The following is a 24,881-nucleotide window of genomic DNA, read 5'->3' as shown; positions in this document are numbered from 1 at the left end:
CAGGCACAGTGCAGGCCCTGGGGATGCGGAAAAGAGCAGGCCACTCGAGGAGAAGCTGGAATCACAGACCTACACAATCCAACATGGTTTAGCTACAAGCCACAGGGGGCTGTTTCCATTTAAATTGAGAATAAGTCAGTCCACTTACAATAAAATAATTAAAATTTAATAAGACGACAAGTTCAGTTCCTCCATCATGCGATTTCAAGTGCCCAGTATCCCCACGTGGCCGGTGGCTACCCTGTTAGCACAGATCTAGAACATTCCACATGGCAAAAAATCCCACTAGACCTCTCTGCCCTAGATGATAAACCAATCTGCAGTCGAACATCAGGTATTGATAAGGGCTTCCAAGGAAATTACAGGGCGCTGTGATGAGAGAGCCCGTTGGGAAGGCAGGGTCTCTGGTGAGATGACATTTGACCTTGTGACCTGAAGGAAGAGCCAGGAGGAGGGAGGGCACAGCGCAGGCAAAGGCCGCGTGGCGGTGGGTGGGGGCTGCATGTTTGAGACACCACAAGGACCTGGGGGTCAGGTGGAAGTGTCACTTTCTCCAGATCCTCCAGCTGTGTGTGTATGTGTGTTTTTTTAACCCATTTGTTTAGGTCCCAGTAGTGGTGGGGGGGGACGATGGCTCTAATTCAATTCTCCCTAAACTCCTCTTCCTCCGACCCCAGGCCCGCCGATGGAGCTCTCTGGCCCTATGCCCATAATGACACTGACCATGCAGGTATCTTCATGCCTGTAAGGCCAGGGGCGAGGGAGGGGGCGGGGGTCATCCTTGTTTTCCAGGGGAGCAAGCAGAGTCACCCAGGCTGGAGAGGGAAGGTTCCTTCCCTGGGAAGGTGAAAACACAGGCGGGAGGGAAGCTGGACAGGTGGGGCGGTCAGGGAGGGGAGAGGAGGGAGCACCCCGAGCTCTGCAGAATCCCACTGCCCCAGACTGAACCACACACCTTGGCTGAGGCCTTGGAAGGAGGCCTGGCCCAGTGGACACTTCATCTCTGCGTTCACCGCCACCCAGGGCTGGAAGCCGGGGGTCCAGGGATGAGACAGACCAAGCTGAGCACCTGCTCTCATGGAGCTTACGGACCAGGGGGGGAAATGAAGGATAATGAAATATGGGCACGAATAAATCAGCGTTTCCAAGGAGGAGCACTAAATCCTCCCAGCAGCAGGAACTAAACCTCCGGTGTTGGGGAGAAGCAGGGGCTGGGAGGTGCTTTCCCTACATGCAAGCCACCACCTCCCTTCCCCCCGAACCTTCAGTGGCTCCCTGGTACCTCCTCCAAATGTGGGCCAGACACCTTTTCTGCACAATCTCATGGACACAACTCAGTGAAGGAGGCAAGCGTGTAGCCCCATTCATAGATGGGGCGAACAGGATGAATGCTAAGTAGGCCCTTGTCCCTCTCCCGTGATCACTACCGTGAATCAAGCCCTTTGCATTTGTGCGAAGGGCTGCAGACAGGGGTGGGCCGCTGGGAGGACTTGCTGTCGTGGCCTCGTTCTTCTTCTTCTCCCAGGTTGGGACAGAGAGGGTCTCAGGAATCCTAGGTCCCCACTGGGACCGAGGAAATATCCTCACCATTTTCCGGAAGTGGAAACAGTGCTCGGAGCAGAAGTCTCTCGTCCAGATCCCACAGCTAGGAAACGGCAGACGTGGGATTTGAACCCAGGCTGGACCAGCTCCACGCCCTGAGCACCCCCGCACCCAGCCCAGGCCGGGACAACTTTCACCATCAGCTCCCAGCCACACGACCTGCCTTCCAAGGCCCCTCCCTGCACACATCCTGGTCCCCAAGCCCCAAAGCATCCCCCTCCCACTAGAGGTACTCTCCCCACCTTCCCCCCTCCACCCGCTCACTCATCCTTGCAGATGTGCTGCATCCGAAGATGAGCCTTCCGAGAACAAAATACAGAACCGATGGCAAGAAACGGGCCTGAGAGATGGGGCCCCGTTCTCCCACTTTGCAGATGAGAAAACTGAGGTCCACATCCGTGGGACAGATGCCGGAAGTGATAAAATAACCAAGGGGTCCCCACTGCAAGAGCAGTAGAGGTTGTGACTCTCTCCCAGTTCCTCATGGTTCCCTGTGCTGAGCGTCGGACATCGAGGATCCCCACACGCTGTTCATCAGAACCCAAGACACATTTCTGAGTGGTTACCCCTCGTCTCTTTGTAAGGAGATTTACAGGGATTAGCGCCCTGGGTCTTCACACCGGCACCATTTGATAGATACTATTATGGGTTCTGTTTTTTAAATTCTTCCGCAGCTTTCTCGAGGTACCATTTAGATCCCCCAGAATTCACTCCATGTGAGTGAGCCATTGCATGATTTTTAGGCGATTCAGAGGATTTAGAGCATTTCCATGCCCCCCAAGATTTCTCGTGCCTCTTTGTCAGAAGCCACGTCCGCCTCCAGTTCTGGACAACCAGTAATGTATTATCTGTTCCTGTAGATTTGCCTTTTCTGGACGTTTCATAGACGTGGATCATACAACATGCGGCCTTTGGTGTCTGCCTTCCTTCATGTAATGTCTTCAAGGTCCATCCACGTGGTAAATTGTATTAGCACACCGTTACTTTCTTTTTTTTCTTTCTTTTTTTTTTTTGTCTTTTTGTCTTTTTGCCTTTTCAAGGGCTATTCCCACAGCCTATGGAGGTTCCCAGGCTAGGGGTCAAATCGGAGCTATAGCTGCTGGCTTACACCACAGCCCCAGCAACACGGGATCCCAGCCGCGTCTATGACCTACACCACAGCTCACAGCAAACACTGGATCCTTAACCCACTGAGCGAGGCCAATCCCACATCCTCATGGATACTATGTTGGGTCATTAACCCGCTGAGCCATGATGGGAAGTCCTCCAGTTCTTTTTTTTTTATTGAGGTAAAACATACATAAAATTTACCAAGTGAGCCATTTAAGTGTACAGCTCGGAGGCATTAAGGATAGTCACCTGGGTGTGTAACCATCACTGTCCTCCATCTGCAGCACTTTCTCATCATCCCCAACTGAACCTCGGTCCCCATTACACAATAATGACTCCCCGTTTCCCCTCCGTCCAGCCCCCAGCAATCACCCTTCTACTTTCTGTCCCTATGCATATGGCTACTCCAGCTATATAAAGAAAAATTCTCCTGTTTTTCCTTTTCTTTCTTTCTTTCTTTTTTTTTTTTTTTTGCCTTTTCGAGGGCCACGCCTGAGGCAAATGGAGGTTCCCAGCCTAGGGGTGGAATCGGAGCTGGAGCCGCCGGCCTACACCAGAGCCACAGCAACGTCAGATCCAAACCGTGTCAGCTCACGGCAATACCGGATCCCTAACCCACGGAGCAAGGGCAGGGACTGAACCTTTGTCCTCTTGGATGCTGGTCAGATTCGCTGGCACTGAGCCGAGACGGGGACGCCTCTCCTGTTTTTCTTCCCTAGGACCACACCACTCCTGAAACCCTCATTCCCGACCCTTCTGACCCCCAAATGTGCGTGACGTTTGGTGGCACATTAAGCAATTCTGCAGCACAGCTGGGTGTCTGCAATGCAATTTGGTTCTCACACTGTCTTTCTGGAGACGTCAGATGCCACCGTTTAAGGGCTGTCCCACAAGAAGGCATCTCCCCTCCATGACTTCAGACACCAAGGTCTAGTCCACGCCAAAGCCTGTGTGCTTAACCCCAACACAAGGATTCATTCTTACCCTTTTCATACTTTTTTTTTTTTTGGTCTTTTTTTGTCTTCTCTAGGGCTGCATCCGTGGCATATCGAGTTTCCCGGGCTAGGGGTCCAGTCGGAGCTGTAGCCGCCGGGCTACGCCAGAGCCACAGCCACACGGGATGTGAGCTGTGTCTGCAACCTACACCACAGCTCATGGCAATGCCAGATCCTTAACCCACTGAGCAAGGCCAGGGATCAAACCTGCAACCTCATGGTTCCTAGTTGGATTCACTAACCACTAAACCACGATGGGAACTCCTATTCTTTCTTTCTTTCTTTTTTTTTTTTTTTTTTTTTGCTTTTTAGGGCTGCACCACGGCATATGGAAGTTCAGGGCTAGGGGTCGAATCAGAGCTGTAGCCACTGGCCTACACCACAGCCACAGCAACTCAGGACACAGCCACAGCAACTCGGGATCCTTAACCCACTGATGGAGGACGGGCATCGAACCTGTGTCCTCATGGATACTAGTCAGATTTGTTTCCACTGAGCCACAATGGGAACTCTCATTCTTCCATTCATTCATTCATCCTAAAATTTTTTTTTTCCTGGCCACACCCACGGCTTATGGAAGTTACCAGGCCAGGGATTGAATCCAAGCTGCATCTGTGGCATAGGTCGTAGGAAATCCTTAACCCCTTGCACTACACTGAGAACTGTGACCCTAAATTCTTCTTCTTTTTTTTAAACTTTTTGCCTTTTCTTGGGCCGCTCCTGCGGCATATGGAGGTTCCCAGGCTAGGGGTCAAATCATACCTGTAGCCACTGGTCTACACCAGAGCCACAGCAACGCGGGATCTGAGCCGCATCTGCACCCTACACCACAGCTCACGGCAACGCCAGATCCTTAACCCACTGAGCGAGGCCAGGGATAGAACCCACAACCTCATGGTTCCTAGTCGGATTCGTTAACCACTGCGCCATGATCCTAAATTCTTTGCGGAGTGCCCTGTGCTTAGAGGTGGGCGAAACATCAGTGGACACGTCAAGGTTACGCTGTGGTAGGAGATGCAGATAAACAAGTACACCGAGGGCATGGATCTGACAGGTACTTACTGCGCTCCTGCTCTGTGGGGTATCCCTCCAAGAGGCTGATCATCCAGTGGCCGAGGACAGCAGACACACACCTCTCCCCAGTGGGGCTTCCATTCTGGTGGGAGGAGACAGACATGAAAATGCAGTGAGCGAGTAAGTGATAAAGCATCTGGGGGGTGGGGTGGGGGGCCCACAGGGTCAGGGCGGGGCTGGACCGGGTCCGGTGGGGTAGGAACTACAGGCCTGTCCCAGCAGGAGCCGAAGCGGGGAGACGCACGGATAACTGGGGACGTGTCCTGGGGAGGGCACAGCAGATGCAAAGGCCCTGAGGTCGGGGTGGGACGGGTGTGTCCAGGGGGCAGGGCGGCCAGCCTGAGCGGAGGGAGGGAGCGATGGGGCAGGAGACGGCAGAGGGTGGGTCCAGATCCAATAGCCACGTGCAAGGATGTTACACCAAATGAGATGAGGAGAGGGCCTCAGAGGGCCTCGTGAAGAGGATGGCACTATTTGATTTTCCTTTTGTTGGTTTTGGGTTTTTTTTTGGGGGGGGGGCTGCCCCTGAGGCATATGGAAGTAACCAGGCTAGGGGTCCAATCAGAGCCGCAGCTGCTGGCCTACACCACAGCCACGCCGGATCCTTAACCCACTGAGCGAAGCCAGGGATCAGACCCACGTCTTTGTGGATACTGGTTGGGTTTGTAACCTGCTGAGCCACAGCAGGAACTCCTGACTTCCCTTTTCAGTTTTACTATGGGAGTTCCTGTCGTGGCTTAGTGGTAACAAACCTGACTAGTATCCATGAGGATGCGGGTTCAATCCCTGACTTGGCTCATTGGGTTAAGGATCTAGTGTTGCCGTGAGCTGTGGTGGAGGTCGCCGATGCAGCTTAGATCCTGTGTGGCTGTGGCTGTGGTGTAGGCTGGCAGCTGCAGCTCCAATTCGACCCCTGGCCTGGGAACTTCCACATGCCATGGATGCGGCCCTAAAAAGACAAAAACAAATAAATGACTAAATAAAGCTTACTATGATTTTTTTTTTTTTTTTTTTTTGTCTTTTGTCTTTTTTTGTTGTTGTTGTTGTTGCTATTTCTTGGGCCGCTCCCGCGGCATATGGAGGTTCCCAGGCCAGGGGTTGAATCGGAGCTGTAGCCACCGGCCTACGCCAGAGCCACAGCAACATGGGATCCGAGCCGCGTCTGCAACCTACACCACAGCTCACGGCAACGCCGGATCCTTAACCCACTGAGCAAGGGCAGGGACTGAACCCGCAACCTCATGGTTCCTAGTCGGATTCGTTAACCACTGCGCCACGACGGGAACTCCTTTTTTTTTTTTTTTTTTTTTGTCTTTTGTCTTTTTTTGTTGTTGTTGTTGTTGCTATTTCTTATGAATTTTTTTTTAATTTTTAAAAGTATTTATTTATTTTTTGCTTTTTAGGGCCACCCCTGTGGCATATGGAGGCACCCAGGCTAAGGATCTAATCAGAGCTGTAGCTGCCGGCCTAGACCACAGCCCCAGCAACGCCAGATCTGAGCCATGTCTGAGACTGACGCCACAGCTCACGGCAATGCCAGATCCTTAACCCACTGAGTGAGGCCGGGGATTGAACCCGAAACCTCATGGTTCCTCATTGGATTTGTTTTCACTGCACCGTGACGGAACTCTGAAAAAAAAATTTTAAATATACACCTTGAAAAAATTTTTTCCATTTTTTGGGCTGCACCCACAGCATATGGAAGTTCCGAGGCCAGGCATCAGGTGGAGATCAAACCAGCAATGCCAGAGACAAGCCAGATCATTAACCCGCTGCGCCATAGCAGGAAGTCCAGAAAACTTTAACATATATAGAAAATGGAAGGAATTATAGCATGAATACATACACGCTCACTTTGAGTCCACGCCTAGCATTTTGCTCTATTGTTCTGCTGTTTCTTCATAGCAAACCTTTCCATCTAGCCATCCTTTCATCCCACCATCATCCACCTATTTTTTTGCCACGCCCACAGCATGCAGAAATTCCCAGGCCAGGAATCGAACCTGCGCCACCACAGTGACCTGAGCCACAGCAGTTAGAACAGTGGATCCTTAACCCGCTAGGCCATCAGGAAACACCCCAGCGTTCAGCTCTTCAAAAAAATAAATTTTACTATCTAGACCCATTTTAGGTTCACAGAAAAACAGAGTGGAAGTTACAGCCAGACCTCACACATCGATCCTTTAAAAATTCTTTTCAGGAGTTCTCTGGTGGTGCAGCAGGTTAAGGATCTGGCGTTGTCACTGCAGCAGCTTGGGTTGCTGCTGGGGTGCAGGTTCAGTCCCTGGCCTGGGAACTTCCACATGTCTTGGGCACAGCAAAAAAAAAAAAAAAAATTCACTTCAAAGTAACTTGCAAACAGCAGTCCACACCATCCCTAAACACATCAGCAGGCCTATCATAACAAGATATCAAATATTTATTTCAGCCTCTCGTCCTTGATAAAATAAATGCACGCTCAGTGGCATGCCTACGTGTTGCATGTTACCGTGGGATAAATGCTGAGGGATACTGTACACCTGACAGCACAACGCCCTCTCCTGATTCGACAGATTCCCTCTGGTTTGAGTTTAGAGAACAGGCTGGGGTGGGGGGGAGGGGTGGGAGCAAAAGCCCCCTTAAGCCCACCTGCTTTTCTTCTGAACCCTTTTCTTCTAGACGTGTTTCAGATTTTCAGGGAAGCTGCTACGGTGGCGCAGAGCTGTCCTGTCTGCCTGGAGCCAAGTTCCCCTGCCGTCCCCACCCGTTCCCGTACGAAACCAAGAAACCAGGCCTGGCAGAGTTCTACCAGCCAATGCCACCCCCTCCTCAGGCTTCACTCATCTTCCCGAAGGGCTTTCTGTCCCAGGATCCCACCCAGGACACCCCATGGCCTTACGTCCTGCCTCCTGAACCTCCACTGGCCTGTGGTCCCTTCTCAGGTGCATTTCGAGGCATCCCTGGCAGATAGACCCTGGTGCCGCTGGCGCGGGTACCACGTCCTCTGGGGGAGGGCACAGTACTCACGTGACTTCGCTGAGGCAGTTAACCGGCCTCACCTGGCAGGAGGTGGGCCTTTGCCAGGTTTCCACGAGGTAAGGTGACCCCTCCCCTCTTTGCAAACAAGTCGCTGCGTGCAGCCCATTGGAGAGGGGGCGCTGCCCCTTCTGGAGGGGTGGGTTCCAGATACAAGCAGGGGACTTGCTCTGTCCTCTCCGTCCCGTTTATTTATTGAGTCAATTATTTGCATCCGTGTGGATCAGGTGACAAATACTATGTAATCTCATATAAACAGTGTATATTATAGCCCAACACGACACTATGTGTTTCACTGAAGCCCACCTGTTTTTTTGTTTTTGGTTTTTTTTGTCTTTTTAGGGCCACACCTGCAGCCTATGGAGGTTCAAGGTAGGAGTCCAATCAGAACTACAGCTGCCGGCCTACACCGCAGCCACAGCAACGTTGGATCTGAGCCACTGTCACCTACACCCCAGTCATAGCAACGCCGGATCCCCGACCCACTGAACGAGGCCAGGGATCAAACTGCAGCCCCAAGGTTCCTAGTTGGATGTGTTTCCGCTGCGTCACACTGGGAACCCCAAGCCTACATGTTTTTAGATGCCAGCTGCCGTCACGGGAGAGTGAAGCAAACGCAGGGAGCTGGGTTCAATATTGTGTAATAACCTAGAAGGCAAACAGATCTGAAATGTATATATATATATATATATATATATATATATATATCTGAGTCACTTTGCTGTACACCTGAAACAAACACAGTATTCAATATCTTATAATAACCTAGAAGGGAAAAGAATCTTAAAAAAAAAAAAAAGGAATGTGTCGTGTGTGTCTCACGGAATCACTTTGTTGTATGCCAAAACTAACACAGCGTTGTAAAGCAACTATGCTTCAATGTGAAAAAAAATCAGTGCCAGAGAGAGAGGGGGGAGACGGATGGATGGACGGACGGACGGACGGACGGAGTGGTGGGGGAGAGAGAGAGGCAGCGCTGAGTGACCAGCCGGGGCTTCTGGCCGGCACGTGGCAGGGGATGTGATGGAGGAGGGCTTTTGAGGACAGGGACATGGAGCATTGACCCAGGTGAGCTGGGGGCTGAGCACGTGAGGGGCTGTGAGGCCCCAAGGGGACGGCCAGCTGGCCATGGACATGCAGCCAGAGAGAGCTGTGCCGTCCTTTCCCAGGCACCAGACCGGCAGCAGTTTCCACTCCCCAATCCTGGCCCCCAACGCGGGCGGCTTGGAATTCAGCCTCTGAAGCCAAGTCCCTGGGGCTCCAAGGCCCCTTATCTCACCACGCCCAGCACTATACCTGGCACCGACCCGCGCTCCATAAATATTTGCTGCTGCCCAGCCGGCTGCCCAGGCCCCGGCTGCCCTTCTCTGCCCTCCATCCAAAGCAGCTCTTTCGTCTCCAGGAGGGAGGGGGGCATGGGTGGATCCAGAGGTGGAACAGGGCAAGCGACCCACCCAAGGTCACGTGGAGAGGGAGGGCCAGAGAGAGAGCCGGGCCCCCCCTGCAGACGTCTGCTGACACGTCGAACGTGTAGCTCCGAGTTAGTGAGTTAGTCTTGCCGGTTCACTGCTGTCTGGTTTCCTCTCCACAACAGCTCGGCCAGTTCCTAGCACACACCAGCCTATCTCATCTCGTGGCCTTGGACGGGCGACCCTTTTTTGCCTGGAATGACCCCCCCACTCCCGCCTCCTCCAGGAGCCCTGGTCCTGGGGTCCACACACCTCTTCCCGGTTACCCAGTCAGATGCTGACTTGGGGCAGCTGGCAAGGGACAGGGCAGCTGGAACTCAGTTTTCCCATCTCGGATAGGAAGGGGGGCGGTGCTCAGGTGGGCCTGGCCTCATCAGGTGACCCCCGAAAAGAGACTCAAAGAATAAAGGGGTTTCCACAGAAGGGAGAGTCTCTCCTGCGGGCTTTGAAGGTGAAGGGGACAGCCTCCGAAGACAGAGCAGACTGCCTGACAACCAGCCAGGAACTGGGAACCTTCCAGTCAACCCCAGAGAGCCCAGTCAAGCCAGCCTAGGCTGCTGAGTCCCAGCAACTGTGAGCTCATACGGCTGCGGTGTAAGTGGCCCCATTCATGGTGGCTGGTTTCCCAGCAGAGAAAAGACATGCAAGCCTCTCTGCTTGGTTTCCTTCAGGGCCCTCGCTGCCAGAGTTGGTGGGTTTCTGTAATTATGTAATTGCTTCCGGCCAGTCCATCGTGTTGGATTCCTGCCCCCCCCCCAGCAAAGTGTCCCCGAACCCAGGAGGCTTAAAGCCACAGAAATGTATTGTCCCGCGGCTCTGGAGGCTAGAAGTCCAAAGTCATGTGTGGGCGGGGCGGTGCTCCCTCTGAAACCTGCAGGGGAAGCCTCCCTTGCCTCCTCCTAGCTCCTGGTGGTCGCCCAGCCATCCCAGCCTCCCCGGCTTGTAGAGGCGTCAGTTTAATCTCCACCTTCCTAGTCGCGGGTGGTGCTGTTTTCACATGGCCGTCTTGTAAGGATGCCAGTCACATTGGAGTCAGGGCCCACCGACTCCATCCAGTAGGACCTCCACTTTTTTTTCTTCTTAGGGCCACACCTGTAGCATATGGAAGTTCCCAGGCTAGGGGTTGAATCGGAGCTGCACATAGAGTCTATGCCACAGCCACAGCCATGCCAGATCGGAGCCACATCTGCAACCTGCATGGCAGCGCATGGCAACGCTGGATGCTTAATCCGCTGAGCGAGGCCAGAGATTGAACCCGCATCCTCATGGACACTATGTCAGGTTCTTATCCCACTGAACCACCATGGGAACTCTGTGGACCTCCTCTTAAGTCATCACACCTGCAAAGACCCTATACCCACATAAAGTCACCTTCAGGTGCTGGGGGTCAGGGCTTCAAGCCACAACACTGTCCCCACCCATGTGCAGCCTCTACCAGGGTGAAAGCCCACGGCAGGGTTTTCCCGCTGGGCTCCTAGAGCCTAGGGCCCTCCCTGGCACACGGCAGATGCTGAACGTTTTGTGCCCGTTGTTAATTCATGGATGAATGATGTCTCTGAGCCTCATCCCATGGCCTTTGAGAGGGGACAGAGATGCCCAGCAGCTGGGCAGTTCCCTCTCTGGACTCTGAGATACACAGCAAATAACCCCGCAACAGACCAATGAGGTGAGGAGTACAACCTGCCCCACCCCCACCCGACAGACGGGGAACCTGGGGCTCAAGGAAGCTGAAGAGAGTTGCTGAAGGTCACCACCACTGCCGAGCTGGCCGCTTGGCCAGGAGGGAGCTGGAAGCCTGACACCTGCCCTTCCACTCTCCAGCCTCTGACCACCCACCTGCCTGCACCTCCTCCCAGGGGCTGAACCTGGGCAGGTGACACAGTCAGCAGGGGGGACCCAGAGAGAGACAGAAAAGGGAAGGTGCCCAGCATAGGGTCTGCAGCCAGAAGGGGGAGCCTCACACCCCAGGGAGGCCGTCCATCCTGCTCCCCCAGGGAGGCACCCGTCTACACCCCCTCCCAGCTATGCCTAGGGGGCTTTGCTTCCCCACGTCCTCGTCCTCAACCACTTCCTAAGTTCTGTGTCACCTGGCCATGGAGGGCAGGGAGGAAGGGGTCTCCCCTATTAGCAGGCAGTAAGGGGATATTGTACACAGAAGATATAAAAGCAAGAAGAAAACCCACTACAGTTTGGTCTGTTTTTCACTTTTACCACGTGCAGGCAATTGTAAGCAGGGTCTGTGACAGAGCACCCACCCCTGCAAAACAGCCTTTTTTTTTTTTTTTTTTTTTTTTTTTTTTTGGCTACAGCGTGCTGCAGCTTGATGTGGGATCTCCGTTCCCAGACCGGGGATTGAACCCGGGCCACAGGGATGAAAGCACCAAATCCTATCTAGTAGATCACCAGGGAATCTCCAAGAAAACTTTTGTTCAGTGATGTTCTGAACATTTGCTGCAAATGTTACCATGGGGTTTTAAATACATACACACATATACAGACATGTGCATATACCTTTGTGTATGTATATATATATGTCTATGCATATATGCATAGACATGCATACATAATGTATATATGCACATATAATTAGCATGTTTTAATTATTTTCTGGTCCTTATCTTTTTTTTTTTTTTTTGTCTTTCTGCCTTTTCTAGGGCCACTCCCGTGGCATATGGAGGTTCCCAGGCTAGGGGTCCAATCGGAGCTGTAGCCACCGGCCTACACCACAACCACAGCCACAGCCACATGGGATCCGAATTATGTCTGTGACCTACACCACAGCTCATGGCAATGCAGGATCCTTAACCCACTGAGCGAGGTCAGGGATCAAACCTGCAACCTCGTGGTTCCTCGTCGGACTCGTTAACCACTAAGCCATGACGGGAACTCCTCCCTGCTCTGTTTAAAATGGTGGTTTTGAAGTAAATGCTGACACAGAGATTGTAAAGAGGAAGAAATAGAGATTCTGTCTTGTGTGACTCTTTGCAGTTTGGGTCAAGTTTAAGAGGCGTAGGTCGGCGGCTACAGCTCCGATTCGACCCCTAGCCTGGGAACCCCCATGTGCCGGAGGAGCGGCCCTAGAAAAGGCAAAAAGACAAAAAAAAAAAAAAGTATTATAAAAAAAAAGAGGGAGAACTGTGAGGTGTGCTCCTTTTTATTCCATAAATGCGAATTTTAGCTCATACCTGAAATATTTACTGAATTTGAATTAATAGCTCTAAAATCAGAATGTATCCTTTTCAACTGCTAATTGTTTTCAAGCTAACAAATCCAGAAAGGGATGATAAATCCCCCCCCCCTTTTTTTGCCATTTTAGGGCTGCACCTGAGGCATATGGACGTTCCCAGGCTAGGGGTCGAATCGGAGCTGCAGCTGCAGGCCTATACCACAGCCACAGCAACGCTGGATCCTTAACCCATGGAGTGAGGCCAGGGATCAAATCCCCATCCTTATGGATCCTAGTTGGGTTTGTTAACTGCTGAGCCATGAAGGGAACTCTGAATGACTTTTTATATACGGAAGAGTTTCTTACAAAACTAAACATAGTCTTGGAGTTCCCTGGTAGCCTAGCAGTTAAGGATTCAGCGTTGTCACTACTGTGGCACAGTTTCAACCCCTGGCCCGGAACTCCTGCATGTCACAGGCATGGCCAAAAAAAAAAAAAAAAAGGAAAGAAAGAAAGAAAATGAGGATGCTACAATCCTGCAAATCAACTATCCTTCAACAAAAAAAATTAATTAAAAAAATAAAGGCATTACGTCTAGTTTTTTAAAAAAGGATGCTGATGGTTCTTCCAGGATAATGACTGAAAATCATTCTGTTACAAATGGGGGTGGGAGGGCGGGGGGGTGTTAAAATGACCTAGGTGTCCAGTACATCTCGTTGCTGTGGCTCTATGAGAACGCATGCTCCACTGGGGCCGGGGTTCTTTTTGCAGCTTTACTGAGGTATCATTCCCATTGTGCACAATGCACCTATTTCAACTGTAGGACTCAGGGGCTCTCCGGGTGATCAGAGGTGTGTGACCCAACCCATGATCACTATCAGGACGTGTCCACCACCCCAGAAAGAAACACGGGCACCCCTTAGGCTCCGCCCCTCCCCAGCCCCGACCCCAGCCCCGGGCTGCCAGTCAACCCCTCCGTCTCCAGATCTGCCTTGGAGGGTGGGCGCTGTCAGGTTGTTCTCAGTTGTGTCCCCAGAGCCTGCAACCCCGCTGGACACACCCTAGCCGGCAGGTGCTCCTCAGTTAAATTTAACTAATCTGTTTGGGTCCCAGTCACAACTGGCCTCTTTCTCCTCCACCCATTGTCTCCTCTCTGCTGGTGGTTCTTGCCTCCTCTCAGGCCCTGGAAAATGTGTGTGGCATTGCAATGGAAATCAGAGAAGTCGGGATCCTGGGCATACATGTGTCCCCCCTGCTGCGGCCCGGCAGACACCGAGCCCAGGAGAGAGGCCCGGGCTGTGAAGCCTGGAGCCCAACTGTCCCGGCTCGGGCCACTGACACCCCGCGGGTCACTGGGCAAGAGTTTTAATCTCCGCCAGTCTCCCTTTCCTCAACTATAAAACGGAGCTAATAATAGGACCTACCTCTCCCCGCTGCGGTGAGGATTAGCACGGGGGCTGGTAATACACAGAGTTCAGCAAATACTAGCTATAATTATCGCTAATCACGGGGATTTAGGAAGCCATCACACACGCCCTTCCCTCGGCCACCCGGCGGCCTCCTCGCCCCACGCGCGGTTCCCCGAGCAGAGGCAGAGAGAATCCAGGGCAGCCCGGGAACTGTGAGTCCTTCCTGGTGACTGTGTGTTGGGGGGGCGACAGGGTGGGGCGGCAGATAAGAGGGAGCAGGTGCCAGACCCAGAGGGCTCCGAGGAGGCCGGGCTGGGGCGCTTGGATGCCTGCCCGAGGGCAATGGGGAGCCACGGAATGCTACTGAGAAGGCAAGGGACACGTATCTCTCAGTGTTAGCAAGATGCCTTCTGGAGTGGCAGGGGCACACCCCAGGGGGAGAGGCTGGAGGCGGGCAGGAGGCTGGGGTGACGGGCCACAGGGCACAGGGGAAAGGATGGGGCCAGGGCCTGGGCCCGCAGCCCCGTGGACCTGGGGAATGTGTCTCGACTTCGAGACATAGCTGGCAGGGTCTGCAAGGCCGGCTGACAACCTGCCAAATCGTGTGTCTCCATTTTTACAGAAGAGAAGGAGAAACAAGGGGAGACCGACTTTGATAACGTTCTGGTTCACTCGCAACAGGCGCTTCTCTTTAATCACCCTGGTGATGGTTTCTCACGTCCTAATAAACGCTGAATTATGGACCCAGAACCACGGCCCCGGCAGGAAATAGGGGCTGAGTTTCCTGCAAGACTTGGGCCACAATTTTTTTTGTCGTTGTGAACTGATCAATGCATAACCTTGTTTTACGGGTGTTTCGGCTCGAAGACACCTTGTCCAGGATGTATTGTGTTGTACTGTCCAGTCACTGACACTGAACGCTGGGCCGGAAGGGCTGTAACTCACGCCTGAAGGAAGCTTATCGAAGCCCGCTTGCGCTTCGGACGTGAGACTTCAGCCCTAGGCCCGGGGGCCGTTTGAAACCCCCGAATCACCCACAAAAAATGCACACGATGGCAGAAAGGACCGTGCTCACAGGATGAAGGCTTGTTCCTGGTCATTGGGGAACACGTGTCCGAGCCGCCGCTGGTCGGCTGCTCTGCGCATGCCCGTAACCATGGAGTCCCGGGTTACAAACACGTCTTAGCGGGTGGGCGAATTGGCAAAGACGCAACCCGCCCATGGCGAGCGGGACTGTATATCCCAAACATTATCATGTCATCGTGTAATTAATATAAATATCATCAACGGATAGTTGACATTCTCCTTTTCGTGCTAAGTCTTTGAAATCCAGGGTCTATTTTGTACTCACGACACATCTCAATTTGGACCAGCCCGGTTTCAAGTGCTGGTCGAACAGTGCAAGACTCTACAGCTCTCTCCGGGTTCTCCAAGGCACCGAGGAACTCAAAAACAAAACATAAAAAAGCAAGGTCAGCTTACAGCCCCCTTGGAGAGCTATGTGGCAATGCCTAGGAATTTAGCTGAGCATTTTTCTTCCCACCCAGGAATTCCACTTTGAGGCCAGGGCCCCCAGGAAGTGTACCACTTAGCCCAAGGCAACACGTAGAAGAATTCTTTCCACCCCTTCTTGTAAGACCAGGATATCAGAGGAAAAGAAAACGTCCATGCTGGGAAGAAGCCATCAGTAAAATACAGTCTGTCCAACCCCCTAGACTAGTCAACATCTTTGCAAAGGAAAAGACCTGAGCTCGATACTCGCAAACAGGGTTGAGCTGGTGAGAACAAAAGCAAGCTACGGGAGGTCAGGGACAAGATACTATTTATACGACGTTAAAAACATGCAAGGCGATACTCTATGGCAGTTACAGATTCATACATGTTCTCTTTAACACGAAGAAGAACTAACACCTCCTTAGGGAGTGCGGTTGCTTCCGGGAGAGAAGGGAAGGGTTTGGAGAAGGGTAAGTGCACAGGGGGCTCCACTTATGTTTGAAAAGTTGTATTGCTTCAGCTGGACGGTGTGGCGGATGCTCCCTACGGTTGTGTGGGATATTTGTGGCGTGTGAGCCTCCAGTATTCTTTTGCACAAGGAACCATAGCAAAGGTTTGTGCTGCTGTATGACCTGGTCAGACACAGGGAGGGGGGCGTGTGTGGCCTGTCTGTGTCTTGAAAAATAAAAGAACGGCTATCATAGGTAGGTGGTGAGGATTCAGTGAGATTCCTTGGACGGTGTGTGTGTGTGGGGGGGGGCACCGAGAATAGTATCTGGCCGGTTGTAATTATCATTAGGTGTGTTTGTTGATAGTGGTCGCATCCTTGAGCAATTGCTCTCTTCTAGGTGCTATGTTAAGTGTTTCCTTCCTTATTTTATTTAACGGATACATTTACAGATTTAATGCTACAGCTTTTTTCCCCTTTTTTCTCTTTAATCTCTTTTTTTAGCCGGGGGCGGGGGGAGGTAAGTGAGTTATCAACTGCATAAGCTTTGAGGTGCAAGGTTATTCTTTATGTGATTTTTCAGTGGATATTTTATTTGGAAAACTATACCAAGTATATAAATAGTATATAAGATATATACTATATGTAATACATGGTATATATAATGCATACGGTAACTATATGTAAGGTAACGTATATTGCACTTGCATTAGCTGCAGTAATATTAGAAATGCATACTATGTTACGAATGTTAAAATTTCTTTAACAATAACGCTGGGGAGGACTTGCAGTCCCTCCCATTTTATAAGGAGGAAACGGAGGCACAGAGGCGCCTGGATACTTGTGGGGGAGCACTCACTTGGCCAGGGGGACGGAGCCAGGAGGTCACAGGAGGAACCTTTGGGGACTGAAGAGCAGGAGACACAGGACGGGGAGGCGGGAGGCCCGGAGGCCAGCATTAACGAGGGGTGTGTGCACCCCGGGGCCTGGGCTAGATCCTCCCCGCCCCGCCGCCACACCTGCCTCTCCAGGTCACTCCGGGTGACCCCGTGGGGCAGTTGCTAAAAGAGGAGGTGCAAAGCTCTCCGGATCATCAGTGAGCCTCCGCAGCGGCCCCTCTCCCCCTCCCCCCGGGGGCCCAGGTGGCCAGCTCTGCAGTCTGACCTTTAGGCTCCAGCCCAGCATCTGCCCCACTGCACGCACATGGCAGCCCAAGGCCCCCAGAGGAGGGACTCGGCTCCAGCTTTGGGGTCCCCGGCCCCTCGCAGATCCTGGTTCTGCCTCTCCCTGGCTGCTGACCAATGCCTCTGCTTCTCCGGGCCTCAGTTTCCCCATCCCTGCATCAGAATCCATGATTCTACGCATCCCACTGGTCCAAGCCTTGTAGGGAGGAAGCCGCAAAGTCGTGAATGAATTAAAAAAAAAAAAAAAAAAAAAAAAAGAGCCAGGGCTTGAACTTAATAAGCATGGAGTCCAGAGTCATTGGGGCATGATATCCTTGTAGTTTTTGAGTAGGGAACACACCTAGTGGGGGAAACTCAAATAATGCAAAAAGCAGAATGATAAGAGTCTCCCCCAAGCCCTGTGTGAGCACTGACTCCCGCCTCCACTAAAGCAGCAGCAGGCGACATCTTTGGGCAACGTGGGGGCTGTAGAATGGAGCCTGAACGTTCGCTTATTTTAAGGAACGACTGTTAGCGCCCGTTTGATGTGATTGATAGGTGTTTTTGGTTTCTTGGGTTTGGGCCATGCCCAGGGCATGTGGAAATTCCTGGGCCGGGGACTGAATCTGTGCCACCACAGCCACCCAAGCTGCTGCAGTGGCAACAGCGGATCTTTAACCTGCTGCACCGCAAGGGAACTCCCACTTTTAGTTTTGGGTGAGGGCAGATTTCCAGCAGAACCAAAAATAAACAGTCAAAGGAGCCTCTTTGTTCCTGGCATCCCGCCCGCTGTTGTCTTCAGGTCCCCACCCTCACGCTGGCCCGGCCGGGATTTTCTTCTGCTGGAGTATTTGAAACCAAACACCAGGCACAGGCTGCACTTTGCTTTGAAATACTCCATTCCCTCAAAAGAAGAGAGAGAGAGAAAGCACCTTTGGCAAAAAGTAGCGTTTGTGAGTCTGGCCAGCTCCTCGCTCCCTCCCCTGGGCCCTGCCTGCACCTTTCCACAAACCTCAGAATGTCAGCGAGCAGAGAAACATCTCCCTCTGTTCCCCCAGCCCGGCCCAGCTTCCCAGGGTCAGAGCCAGTTTCCTGGGGATCTTTCCAGAGGCCCAGGCTCTGTTCTAGCCGCGTCTTTATTAATAGCAGGTTGTAGTAGTTGTGGAAACTCAAGGGGCAGGCGTCCGGGCTGAGTCACACAGGCCTGGCCCGGGGCCCCCACACCTCCTCCCTCTGACCTCTGTAAGCTGATCACCGCTGCTCAGAACCTCAGTTTCCTGCTCCGTAAACTGGGGATGAATCCTCACCCCTTTGGGTGGGAGGAGGATGCAGGGTAAGGGCCCCAGTGCGGAGCTGGGCTCCCCGCCCTGCTGAGTCCCTGCAAGGAGCCTTTTTCCAGAGTCTCTCTGGGCAATTATGAGCTCTTGGGGCTGAGGGGGGAGGGGCTGGGGGCCTGGAGCCCTGGGGCTGAGGGAGGGGGCGCTGGGGGCTGGACTCCTGGTCTGCGGGTGAGGGGCTGGGGTGGGGATGCTCCGTATTAAGGAGCTTTGGGAGTGGTCCCTGGCTCCTGGAGGCCGGCACTGGCCGTCCTGGAGGGAGGTGGATGCCCCAAGCTCTGAGCCTCCCATCCCAGGGAAGGTGTGTGAAGGGCCGGACTCCCCTCTTCCTGCTGCCCTCGGGCCCAGCCCTTGGGGGTTCACAATATGTTTTGTCCCCTCTGTCCTGGGACCAGAGCCCAGAGTCCAAGCTGGTCTAAGTTTGGAAGGGGGAGGGAGGGGGGCAGCGGGTCAGAGGGGGTGAGGGAGGGGTGGGGGGGACCGGGTGTCTCTGAGCTGTCACACACACCCCTGTCCAGGGCCCAGAGAAAGGGAGGGACAAAAGGCTGTGAGAGGGAGTCAGACCCAAAGACGGAGGCGGGAGACAGGCACTGGGAGAGCAGGCCAGAGCTGGGGGCAGCGTGCAGACATCCTGGGTGGCACACAGACAGACAGCGGCCACAGTGGGAAGAGCCTGGGGACGAGAGAGGGGCTGGACACCAACAGACAGAGCAGCGAGACCCGCCCCGGAGACCAGGACGCTAGAACGAGGGCAAGACTGAGCCTGCGAGAGAGACTCAGAGAGTCGATCACACAGAGGGAAGCCCTGGGGGAAGCCAGAGGGGCCCCGGGCGAAAGGGAGCCGAGGACTCAGTGGGACTCCACAGAGAGAGGGCCACGGGCGAGGGGAGGCCCGGCAGGGCCACTGGTGTGAGTGCAGACACACGGACACAGAGACAGGCCCTTTCAGACGGGCTCCTGGGCCTGGGTCTGCTCAGAGGTGCAGGGGGGCTGGGGGGCGGGGCACTTTTCGGGGCGCCCAGACCAGGGGCACTTGCCTGAGGGCCCGCTGACACCAAGCAGCCCGAGATGGAGCTCAGGGACCCCGAGAACCACGAGGCTGGGGACTCGGAGGTGAGAGACCAGAGATGGGGTGGGAGAGACAGAGCCGGAGGGATGCAGGTTGGCGGAGTCAGAGATGGATGCAGACAGAGGGCGACACAGAGGGACGGAAGAGGCAGGGAGATGGAGACATCAAAGACCCAGAGTGACATAAACCCCAGGAGACACCGCAAACCGAGGCCCCTGGAGAAATGTGCTCAGAAACAAAGAACGGAAAACGCAGCCAGAGAGGAGGGTGCAGAGCGATGGCTGGCATGGGGGTTTTGCGGGCTGAGGAGGTGTCCCCAGTTGGGGCTGGGGGCTTCTGGGGGCTCCCACAGATGGCAGGGGGCAGGGTCACTTGAAACAATCACCCATAGCCCCACCAGGACATAAAAACAGGTGGCCCGAGGCCGGGTGACTCACTGTGACTCATCTTCCTCTCTGGGGACAGTGACCCCATTCCCCAGCCCCCCGCCTCAGCCCTGGGCCGGGCCTCCCATCTCCCCACTGCCCTCACTGCCCTCGGGGGCCCCCCACTCACCCCTCCTCACCTCTGTCGCTCTCCTGCAGGAGGACACAGCCACGGCCCTCCGACGCCTTGTGGAGCTGACAGCCAGCAGGGTGACCCCACTGAGGAATCTGCGTGTCCAGTATCGCCTCCTCCGAAAGCTGGGCTCCGGCTCCTATGGCCGCGTGCTCCTTGCCCGGCCTCGCCAAGGGGGTGAGTTTGGCCATCCAAGGACGTCCCCAGAGTAGGCGTCTCGGAAGCCACCAAGACAGGTAGCCTCCTTGCAGGGAGCTGATGAGGAAGGACCCTTCTTGATGGGGTGCTCAGAAAGTGAAGTGCTGGGAGTTCCCGTCATGGCTCAGTGGTGACGAACCCAACAGGTATCCATGAGGATACGGGTTCGATCCCTGGCCTCGCTCCGTGGGTTAAGGATCTGGTGGTGCCGTGCACTGCAGTGTAGGTCGCAGGTGCGGCTGGGATGGTGCATTGCTGCGGCTGTGGTGTAGGCCCGCAGCTGCAGCTCCTATTGGAACCCCTAGCCTGGGGCCCTCCATGTGCCACGGGTACAGCCCTAAAAAGGAGGAAAAAGAAAAAAAGAAAGGGAGGCTCTGTATTTTCCAGGAAACACAGCTCACCCAGAGAGGGTGAGAGACCTGCCTGAGGTCACCCAGCAAGGCGGGAGCACAACACAGGTTGTTATGTCCCCTACTTTATGCGGGAGGAAGGGAGGGAAAAGCAGCTGCATCAGACCACACAGCGACCCGAGGCAGAGCAGAAAGCATCCTCAGCGAAGCTCGCCTCCAACCCCCTGTTCACAGCTGGAGAACCTTGAGGCACAGAGAGGCCAGACAATGTGCCCTGCCCCCTCCTATTTTATGCATAGGGCAGGGGGCAGCGTTTGAGGCTCAGAGAGGTTAAGGGGTTTGCCTAAGGCCCCACAGCAAGATCAGAGCTGCCTGATTTCCTGTCTGCCCCCACCTCCCCGGCAGGTCCTGCTGTGGCTCTGAAGCTTCTACCTCGGGACTCTGTCCTGAGGACCACCTTCCTGAGAGAGTTCTGTGTGGGCCGCTGTGTCTCATCACATCCAGGCCTGCTCCAGACCCTGCCGGGACCCCTGGAGACTCCCCGACACTTCGCCTTCGCCCAGGAGTATGCCCCCTGTGGGGATCTCAGCGAGATGCTGCAGGAAAGGGTGAGGCAGGCAGGCAGGGGACAAAGTTTGGGACTGCATATCCCAGGCCCGACTTTGTCCCTTACCCCAATCCTGTCTCCAACCCAGACCCCCAAAGCAGCTCCAGGCTAAGCCCCTACACCACCTCCTAATTGCTAATTCTCAATGCAGTTCCATGCCTAACCCCGACCCAAATCCATCCAAATATCCAAACACGCTTATTCTCAGTGTAATTCCATGCCTAACCAAACCCTAATCCCCCCAACCATCCAAACACGAGTTTGCCTGGCCAGTGCGTTGGTGTTGGGATCGAGGGTGGTTCAGGTCTGGGGAAAGGGGTGGGGGTGGAGGCAGCGATGGGATTTGAGTAGGCACTGAGAATGGGGATGGACGTGGGTGGAGTTGGGTGAGTTGAGTTTAGGGTTAATTACAGATTGGTGACAGGCATGGAGAAGAGCATGGATGGGGCTGCAGAGTGAAGCAGAGATGGTTGAGGGTATGTATATGGATTGACTTATAAGGAGGTTCTCTCTAGAAAGACCAGGTCAGGACTGAATCCATGATGTTCTGGGTGTACCTGAGTTTGAAGTTAGGATAGGGCCATCTTTAGGAATGCACTTTGGGTATTTGAGATAGGGTTGAGGATAAACAGAGGGAAAGAAGGAAGAGAGGGAGAGGGTAGGATGGATGGTTGGAAGGGTGGATGGATGGATGAATGGTTGGATGGATGGATGGGTGGATGGGTGGATGGAAGGGTGGATGGATGGATGGTATGTGGATGGGTGGATGGATGGATGGGTGGATGGGTGGATGGATGGGTGGATGGAAGGGTGGATGGATGGTTGGAAGGGTGGATGGATGGATGGATGGGTGGATGGGTGGATGGAAGGGTGGATGGATGGGTGGATGGGTGGATGGATGGAAGGGTGGATGGATGGATGGTATGTGGATGGGTGGATGGATGGAAAAACTGGTGGATGGATGGGTTGAAGGAAGGAGGCATAAATGGATGGATACTGGATATTAAATACCTAGATAAATTATTGAATTGCTGAGTCGCTGGTAGAAAGGCTATTGAGTAGAAACCCTGCTGTATAGACTGTTGGATGGGTGACTGGTTTGATGGATGGATTGCTGTCTGGCTGCCTAGCTAGCCAGATGGATAGATCTATCCACTGACTGATGAAGAAAACTGTGGGGCTTTAGAGCTGGATCTAAATTGTTATGGGACTAAGATTAGGACCAAGTGTGAGATTTGGGTTCTCACTGGAGGTCTGGGGGGTCCGTTCAGAGGAGATAAGAAACGCAGTGAGTGGGTTTGAGTGTTGAGAGGAAGATGGATGGAGGCTAGAAGAGCTTCTGGTTAGAGCTGGGGTTCCAGCGAGGGAAACAGCTGGGAGCTGGTCTTCAGGAGTGGAGATGTGGGGGGGCAGGCTGCGGAAGAGGATGACCCGGAGAAGACACTGGGGGACACTGGAGGGAGCCACAGGTCTGGGGTTTTGGATTCTCGAACCCCAAGAAGCAGCATGAAGGGGGAACCAAGGCACCTGACCTTCGTCCTCTCTGTCTGACCCCAGGGCCTCCCAGAGCTGCTGGTGAAGCGGGTGGCAGCCCAGCTGGCTGGAGCCCTGGACTTCCTCCACAGCCGGGGGCTGGTGCACGCAGACGTCAAGCCAGACAACGTGCTGGTCTTTGACCCCGTCTGCAGCCGGGTGGCCCTGGGCGACCTGGGGCTGACCCGGCCGGAGGGCAGTCCAACCCCTGCCCCGCCGGGGCCCCTGCCCTCCGCCCCGCCCGAGCTCTGCCTCCTGCTGCCCCCCGACACGCTGCCCCTGCGGCCGGCAGTGGACTCCTGGGGCCTGGGGGTGCTGCTCTTCTGCGCGGCCACTGCCTGTTTTCCTTGGGAGGTGGCACTGGCTCCTGACCCCGAGTTCGAGGCCTTTGCTGGCTGGGTGACCACCAGGCCTCAGCCACCTCGACCACCGCCCCCTTGGGACCGGTTTGGGCCCCCCGCCCTGGCACTGCTCCAGGGGCTTCTGGACCTGGATCCCGAGACGAGGAGCCCCCCACTGGCTGTCCTGGACTTCCTGGGGGATGACTGGGGGTTAAAGGGGAACAAAGAGAGACCTGGGGGCTTGGGGAGTACGTGCAGTGAGGACGGGGCGGTGGAGGAAGAGGCGGGGGCCAGCCTGGAGGAGTGGTCAGAGGAGGAGGAGAAGGATGACGTAGGTGGCGGGAGGATGGGGACAGGTGGGGAGAGCCCTTGCCAGGTAACGGGGACAGGTGGCTGGAGCCCTGGCCAAAGGCCCCTCCCCCAGCCCCATGGCCACCTGGATGCAGAGACAGCTGCTCCCGGGAGGACAGAGCCCGGACATATTGCATCTTTCCCAGCTGCAGGCTGGACGTGGATGCTCAATTCGTCCCGCAGCTGAGGGCCTGGGAGCCGGGACCCGGCACCTCTTCCCTCAGGCCCAGGGCCTCTGCCCCCTCAGAACCAGCAGTGCAGACCCAACTCCTCCTCCCTCAGAACCAGGGCTTCTAGCCCCATCCTCTCTCGAGGACTCTTCCTCTTCTGTCTGTCCTGCGTGCGTCTCCAAGGCAGGCCTTGTCTGTCTTGTCTTGTCTTCCATCTGTCTCCAAGGCAGGCCTTGTTTCCCGGAGCGCATTTCCGCATATTGAGGGGGGAACATACCTCATCACAGACTTCTGTCGGGGTCGGGGACCCCCACAGGCCAAGGATCAGGTCGGGGCTTCCCAGATCCAACACCGTGGAAGCCTCCCCCCCCCGAGCCCTCCCACTTCCTTGGGCTCTGGGCAGCCCACGGGGAGTCACCACACACACACACACACACAGACACACGCACGCATGCACACACATACACACACTCCTAGCTGCAGACGTGCACATGTACCGTGGTCTCCCCAGAGGATGGCTTCTTCCCACCTCCAGGCCTCCAGAAATTGGACCCCCTGGGGGCCTTTGCAGCTTGTCAGGGCTGCGTGGGTCCTGTGTGTCCCTGGCGTCCAGCCCAGGGTCAGCCGTGGGGACCTGCTTCCTTACGGGAATCTGTCCAATGTGTCTGCATTTAAAAATGTGAGCTCACTGAACACGGCGTGGACCGTGGGGCAGATAAAAGGTGTTGGTGGGAGCCGCGGTGACTGGGGAAGAGTCTGGTGTTTGCTGACAGTTGATGTCTTCATTGGGACAAAGGCACCACGGGCAGTGTGAGAAGTTAGCCCAGTGGGGAGCGGGGGAGGGGACGGGGCGCTCAATGCAGCTGCCCTATAAATGAAAAACGATGCTGAAATAAATAGTTTACTTGCAAAATAAAAGTGAGTTCACATCAGTCATCTCGCTCTAAACCTGAGGGGGGGGGGTGCAGCCCGGGAGTCCCTGTCCGGCCACCCCGCCCCCGTCTGCAGGCTCCCGAGGACCTCGCCCGTTCCCCCCTCCCCTCAGGGCCCTCCCTTCCCAGTTGCCGCACCACCTGCTTCCCCTCCGCCCCAAGGCTGAGGTCATTTCTCACTGCATCGTTCTGGAATCTCGTTGTCTCATCCTTTCCCCAAACAGGACCCCAGTATCGCGTCCCCTGGACACCCCTCACCAAACACTTGTGTCTGACCTGTCAATGGGGCAGTGATGGGGCAGCCGGGTGGGGTCCAGGCGGGGGCAGGAGAGAGAAATGATTTCATCTTCTACAGAGGGCTGGACCCCTGGGTCTGAGGAAGGAGGGGCTGGGGGCTGGACCCCTGGGTCCCAGGGAGGAGGGGCTGGGGGATGGACCCCTGGGTCCCAGGGAGGAGGGGCTGGGGGCTGGACCCCTGGGTCCCAGGGAG

General features: G+C 54.7%; 1 protein-coding gene and 1 long non-coding RNA gene across 2 annotated transcripts; one reads left to right on the top strand and one right to left on the bottom strand.

Annotated features, from left to right (window-relative positions):
• Positions 1–144: 144 nt before the first annotated feature.
• Positions 145–7,781, bottom strand: LOC110261063 (uncharacterized). Its single transcript, XR_014806754.1, has 4 exons — positions 7,660–7,781; positions 4,770–4,863; positions 956–1,645; positions 145–837 (listed from the first exon to the last, which is right to left on the bottom strand). It is a non-coding gene; the product is annotated as an uncharacterized LOC110261063 (long non-coding RNA).
• An 11,569-nt stretch (positions 7,782–19,350) lies between these two features.
• SBK3 (SH3 domain binding kinase family member 3) lies at positions 19,351–24,368 on the top strand. The gene is made up of 4 exons (NM_001445401.1): positions 19,351–19,395; positions 19,936–20,086; positions 20,863–21,065; positions 22,622–24,368. The coding sequence occupies exons 1-4, from the start codon at positions 19,351–19,353 to the stop codon at positions 23,474–23,476; spliced, it is 1,254 nt and encodes a 417-aa protein (NP_001432330.1). The 3' UTR covers positions 23,477–24,368.
• Positions 24,369–24,881: the final 513 nt, after the last annotated feature.

Source organism: Sus scrofa, chromosome 6 (assembly GCF_054392235.1).
Source record: "Sus scrofa isolate SSC_HxYL_T2T_F1_AM1 chromosome 6, Sscrofa_HxYL_maternal_Yorkshire_Landrace_v2.0, whole genome shotgun sequence".
Lineage (NCBI taxonomy): Eukaryota > Metazoa > Chordata > Mammalia > Artiodactyla > Suidae > Sus > Sus scrofa.
Note: the sequence above shows the minus strand (reverse complement) of the source record. Positions and strands in the feature narration are given on the sequence as shown.